This window comes from Triticum aestivum, chromosome 3B (genome assembly GCF_018294505.1).
Source record: "Triticum aestivum cultivar Chinese Spring chromosome 3B, IWGSC CS RefSeq v2.1, whole genome shotgun sequence".
NCBI classification, from domain to species: Eukaryota; Viridiplantae; Streptophyta; class Magnoliopsida; order Poales; family Poaceae; genus Triticum; species Triticum aestivum.
Window position 1 is genome coordinate 805,676,754 of NC_057801.1, and position 6,470 is coordinate 805,683,223.

The 6,470-nt window shown below is 51.1% G+C and overlaps 1 protein-coding gene across 1 annotated transcript; it reads left to right on the top strand.

Moving 5' to 3' along the window:
* The first annotated feature begins 3,052 nt into the window (after positions 1 to 3,052).
* LOC123066733 (uncharacterized) lies at positions 3,053 to 5,629 on the top strand. The gene is made up of 2 exons (XM_044489768.1): positions 3,053 to 5,162; positions 5,283 to 5,629. The coding sequence occupies exons 1-2, from the start codon at positions 3,167 to 3,169 to the stop codon at positions 5,540 to 5,542; spliced, it is 2,256 nt and encodes a 751-aa protein (XP_044345703.1). The 5' UTR covers positions 3,053 to 3,166; the 3' UTR covers positions 5,543 to 5,629.
* The last annotated feature ends 841 nt before the right edge of the window (positions 5,630 to 6,470 follow it).

The window sequence follows — 6,470 nt, forward strand, 5'->3', positions numbered from 1 at the left end:
GGGGGGGGGGGGTCCAGCTCCCCTGTTTTCCTCGTTGTGGCGGGTCGTATCACGGTTGCAACAAACATGTTCTTTTTTGCTGCAACAGTTCGTTAGGTACAGACTCACGCGCAGATCTGACGGTTCACGCTAACCGCATCGGACGGCTGGGGCTCGACCCGCCCAATAGTTGGGCCGGTGCGTCGATGCAGATTGCTGGCCATAAAATATTGCATGAACTATACATATGTTACTCCATACTATTTATAGTTACTCCTCACTGTAGGTAGTCTAAAATAGGGCGGGGATGCAATGCCAGAGTGTTCCATCGGACGAATCAGCAGATGATTGCGACAGATCTGGCCCTCGCCATCCAGGGCCGGTCCTGAGATTTCGGGGGCCCGGGGCGAAACTAGAACCAGGGGCCCCTTTTTTTTAAATGTTAACCGCATTTTTGTACAACATCAAAATAATAATAAGCATGCTTAAATTGCATTTAACAACTATGTATAAGAAAGAAAACTATGTAGTATATGATAATTAATTTGTCGAGAAACTTAAGTTACTCACTGCAAGGAATATGTAGCGGTGATGTTTCATATGAGATGAAAGATAAATTTTCACACACCTCTCGTGAAGCCAGACACAAGTAAAACTCCATATATTAGGTGTGCAAGTGTTGATCTATCCACCAATAATCTATCGTGAAAGAAAAAAAATCAAAAGTATAAAAAAAGATTCATATAGAGAGGGTAAGCTAAATCATGCATTGTGTACTAAGAAATATGGAACTTGAGAGTGCATAACTAAAAAAATTCCCCACGTGAGAGTGCACATATTGGAATTGCATCCAGTTGAAATGCCTGAAAATGCATGGTGTCACAGCCATGAACTTGATTACAAGAATGAAGATTTATATATGCTAATTCTTGGTTACCAAAATAATATGTATATACATATAAGTTCAAATCATTTAGAATGCACATGGGCCTCTAAAACTTCCAATGACGCGGTGTCACATCCATAAAATAGTCGAATCAATTAGTAATACACTTGGGCCTCTAAAAATTCCATTGACGTAAATCTCCTATATAGTGGCCCACAAACGTGGTCATCGCACAACACAATGTGAAAATTTCCGTCCTAATTGGGAGACTCATAAATCATATGCATATAGTTCGTCTGATTGTGTGCATTATTCAGAATCAAGAGATCTTTGGCAATGTCTGTAGAATGTAAAGTTACGCAATCATATCCCTAAAGTTGTCAGCAGTTACACACAATCAATGCCAAAACTGAACCTTAACAATCACAATACTTAAGAAATCCTCCTTTGTCATTTCAATGTACCATCAAACTAGATCGCTACTACAAGAAACAACAGTCTCGACAAGTACCACGGAGATGTGTTCCTTTTTTCAGAAAGGGGAGATAAGAGAGATGCATTACCACATGTACTGAAGGGGGATGAAGACGGCTGCGTGGATGAGGGATGTCTCGGCGGCTGCGTGGCCGACGTACTCCCGAAACAATCGTGGGGCCTGTCGTCTGTTGACGCCGGTAAAAATCTTTAGAACCAGCCCTTGCGGCTCGGCTTGTAGGCGTGGCCGGCGATGGGCGACTGCCGCCACGATTTCAGGAGATCAAACATCGGGCACGATCTAATCTATGCGTCATCAGGGGGCTGTGTGTCTTGCCGCCTGCCCACCTCCCGTTTGGGCTGTGTGCTGGGCCAAATCGACTAAGTATACATGACACACATACATAAATGGGGGCCCTTGATCCCGGGGGCCCGGGGCGGCCGCCCCCCCCCCCCCCCCCCCCCCCCCGCACCCCCTCAGGGCCGGGCCTGTCGCCATCATTGCAGTATTGAAGGAGTGGAGGTCGGCGGCCTTGGGTGGTGTAGGTTTTAGAGCGTTTTGTGAGAGTGTAGGCATAGGTTAATCTTTAGGGTGTTTAAGGGTTGTGCGCCTTTGATGGAAGTCCAATTTCATCCATAGGCTTCTTGTATATTGACCTGTGCTCTTTTCTATAAAATTAAGATACGCCATTGTCATACTCTTGGAAAAATAAAATATGAGGGGAAGTGGGAGGGGACATCTTTTTATCAAAAATTCATGGTGATGACGTATATATGTATTTTGTTATCAAGATTTGTTGTTTGACCAAGCATGATTCTTGCAAAGCCACAAGACCGAACCGAAAAGACCGAACCTGACCGAAAGCTGCCCATCTTCTACCCTGTCAGCGACTTTGGTTGCGTCGCCGTCTTGGTCTTGCTGTGGCCGTCGTGGGGTCACATCTTCGTACGTAGCCAGCGGACGCACAGTCACCTGGTCGTGGACGTGATGGCTGATCAAGATAACGCCGACGCCCATATCTCGTGGTCTTCAATAGTGTGTACCGGGTTTCGCTCCCCACAGTTCACTACAGAAAAAACACATTTTGCCGCCAAGAGTTTTATATCGGCCTCTGGGTTTATATGACTCTGTAAGCCATGTGTCGATGACGGGGCGCATGACAAAGCGTTGACACGGCCCAAAAAATCCGTGACGTACTAAAAACTCAGTGCATACTGGTCAAAGCCAAGTGTGCCCACACGGCGAACGGTCACCTCACGTGGCTATGCTCGTCGCCGGTCACGGAGGGCGTATAAGCCATGCGCCATGCGTGTACGCATTGTGATGTAGGCTGCCAGACGGTTGCTCACATGCAACGCCAGTATCGTGGTGGTGCAGATTCAGATGTGGCCGTCCATCGACAAACATGGTAGTCCGGCAGGTCGCTCAGCCGGTCGACATCCTCGGCACGCCGTCGCTTCGCCATGGATGCAGATGCAGGGGAATCCGGTCTGCTCTCACGTTGCAGCCTTGGGCCCTTCCGCTTTCTTACACCGAAAAATGTTTAGACCTGTGGATGACTTCTGTCGGTCTGGACTCGGGCCGGTACGACAGATAATCAGATTCGGTTGCGTTCGAGATCAAATAGGAAAATACATGTGTTTGTGGCGTCCATATATATTTTTGGCATGAGATGGGCTCAAACCCAACACGCCCGGCCCGTTTCGCTTAGAAAAGGAAACAAACGAGCCTACCCTATACAAAACCTGCGATCGAGAGAATCGAGCGGAACGAACCCATCGTGCGTCACCTGCAAGACTCCAGCGAACCCACCAGATCATCCATACATGGTCCATCCGATGCGTATGCCGCCGCCGCCGCCCGACGAGTACGACCCCACGAGGGGCACCATCGCCTGCTTCACGGACCATGGCCTCGCCGACGACCCCGTCTCGCCCGCCGCGCTCGAGGCCCTCCGCGTCATCCTCGTCGGCCACTACGAGGAGGCGTTCCGGCGGCTGCCCGTCGAGGACATGCCGGACGGTCTCGACCTGGCCCAGCTCGCCCACCGCGGCGGCTTCTGCCTCGGCCTCCTCGATCCCGTTACCAACATCGTCCTCAACACAATCTCCCTCCTCCCACACGGATTCGAGTTTGACGCAAACCCTAGCCCGGCGCCGTCCGCTCCAGGACTCAGGATGCCGTCGCGCCGCCGAAACTCGAGCAGGGATGCATGGCACGGCGTCGCGTGCAGGTCCAGCGGGTGCCTCCTCGAGTTCATGCGGGCCTACTTCGGGCTGCTCAGCGAGGAGCAAGCCCGGCGGTACCTCATCTGGGCGCGTGCCGACATCGCCATGGCGGTTCTGCTCGTCGAGCACGAGCTCTACGACGCCCGTCCTGCACCGCCGGACCCTCGCTCCAGCAGGACGCGGCAGTCTCTCAGGCTCGCTGCTATGCACATGCAACACCCTTCGCCGGACAGCCTCGTGTCGCTCGCTACGGCGTGGCTTCCACCGCAGAAGCTCGAGATACTTGCCCCCATCCTACGACACGATGGCGGTCGGAATAGGCTGGCTGTCCAAGACGTAAAGAACATCCTCCACGTGCTGCGCCACCAAGACGACATATCCGCCATGGCTACATTGCAGTCACCGCCGCCGCTTGAAGAAGGCACTACGAGCTGCATCTACCTTGGAGATGGCCGGATCGCGTACACCACCATTGTCCAGCGAGCCGGCGACCACATCGCATCTCTACGGCGTCCTCAAGACACGCAGTCCACGCTAATCTCTTACTCCACCGCAGCACCGTCGGCGACAGACACGACGGCGGAGCCGCACGACTCCCCTTGCGCATACGTGGGGTCTCTCGACATGGACGAGGCCCGACAATGCCCGTACGTACGGTCTCTGGAGATGTCCCTCCTGGGCACCATCCATGGATTCTACCTCAAGGCGCTCGCCATGCTGCCAAGCTACGCCGCGCGCCACCATGTACGCGGCATCCTCCTAGCCGGCCACTGCTACGGCCCAATGGACCCTGTCTCCAACATCATCCTCAGTACCGTCTGGTATGACGCCAACTTCCCGCTCCCCGTGGCTGATCGTGGGACGCAGGCGCACGACATCCTTGACACCCTCACCATGCTCAGGGTGGTCACTAGCTCCCTGCACGGCCTCGTAGCTCTCCTGCACGCCAACTCCGGCAAGCATCTGCCGTTGCACGAGATCTTGAAGTACCTCTGCTACAGGAAGTGCGACTTGGCCACCATGTTACAGCCATATCTACACCGGAACTCTCCCAACCCTTTTGCCAGCGCCGCCGCTGCTGCTCGTCACCCGCAAGCGTCCGCTTGGGCAACATTTCTTTCATCATTGGCGCCGACGAAGCTAGACCAGATACGGTCCTTGATGATTAGTGCCACTGCCAACAACACCGCGCTTTCTTATGAGTCTTTGACCGAGATATACAACATCCTCAGAGAGGAAACCCGGAAGGCGGTGACACTGCCGGCTCCCAAACTCTGTCGGATGGCGGTGAGCATTCTCACAAGAAAGAGGGAGGCCTATGCTCACCAGCAGAGCTTCATTCGCGGTAGGATTGAACAGCTACTGCTGGAATACGCGCGTCGCCATCCTTCAGAAACAAAATATGATTTGGATTTTATATGCGGTGTAGCCGTAACATTAACCGGTCACCAGGATCAATGCTACCACGTCAATTTCATGGCAGCTACCAAATCGACATCCAAGAACACACTTTTCTTTGCCGAGTTTTGGTGGGCATATCAAGATCAGTCAAAGCCTTCCGTATGCTGCCCTCTGCCCCAACCGTATACCATGGGTAAGTATGAAATAAGTAGGCTTTTCAACCTTAATATGTTGAGTTCTCAAGTATTTAAGGAGTGCAAACTTCTCAAAATAAATGTGTGTTCATTTGGTGCAAATTTGGCTCTCCCAACAGGTCGTTGCTACTACGGCCAGGAGTCCGCACGTAAGCTCGCCTATCCGGATGACTCCATCGACTATTTCTCACGCGACATTACTCATGGCGGACTAGATGACACAGAAGGCATACTAAACACGGACTTTTTGTACTTCGACTCCGAGAGGGACGTCGAGCTTGCCAAGGTCTTGCAGAGGATGGGCAAGAAAGAAGAGGTCATGCAAAGGTCCTCTACTGGAAGGCGTGCTGAATGGACCGCCGGTGTTCCTCTGTGCTAGCTAGGTTTATTCATGCTTTGAATTATTATGTAGAAATGTTTGGAGAAAGCTGGATACAGTAGTTAACGAGAATAGTTGGGTGTGGATTAGTGTGAACCTTGAACTTGTTAATTGCTAGCTCTTTCGTTAACGACGGAAGCAAAGTGATCAACCATTTGCCATCTGCCTCCTCCGCGGTGATGGTAAATGGTAAACCACCACCATACGTAAAACCTTGCAAACAAGGAAGGCCCATACTAAAGCCATTCGTTGCCCTCATTTGCTATTAGTCCTGGCCTGAACTCCCGTGGCCTGAACTCCTGTCATTGATGTGTGATTGATTAGCCGATTAGCGCTTCCCTAAAAACGAATAGGCGATTAGGGCTGCCATGCTGCCTTCCTGCAATTTCTCGCTCAAATTGCGATTAAATTAGGTGCAATGCAGGCGCGGCAACCCCACGATCCTAAACTTATCAATTTTCCAGCCAACTATGAGCGGTTTGTTGGGATAACTCCGGACCCTCTCTCTCTCACTCGCATATATGAAGGTGGAAGAAGAAACACACTGTTTTCCCGGCACATGAACGCCACGACGCACGAACATCGATTTCTTTCACGGGCACATACCCGGCCCTAGAGACTTAACTCCAGCCACTAACCAGTTAACTACATGTACGCATTGACTGAACGGCCACACGACCCATACGTGTCGTGCAACTGTTTGTTTGTTGCCAGCTCCCGCGGACGGCTCGGCCAAGACCAACCGGCCGTGATCAAGACTAATGCTTATGCGGTTAGCACTAAGCAATTAACTAATCTCTTTCAACTCTTACATTATGCCCCTTAAAAATATATAATTGATGTAATTATGTAATTAGGTGATATTTGATGTTTATTCCAAGACCTGCAGTTATAAATAGAAGAGTGTCACTAAACACTATAAATATCA

Coding starts and splice junctions, on each gene's coding strand:
- LOC123066733 (XM_044489768.1), top strand. CDS start 3,167: ATGGTCCATCCGATGCGTATGCCGCCGCCGCCGCCCGACGAGTACGAC. Junction 5,163..5,282: donor GCCCCAACCGTATACCATGG/GTAAGTATGAAA, acceptor CTCTCCCAACAG/GTCGTTGCTACTACGGCCAG.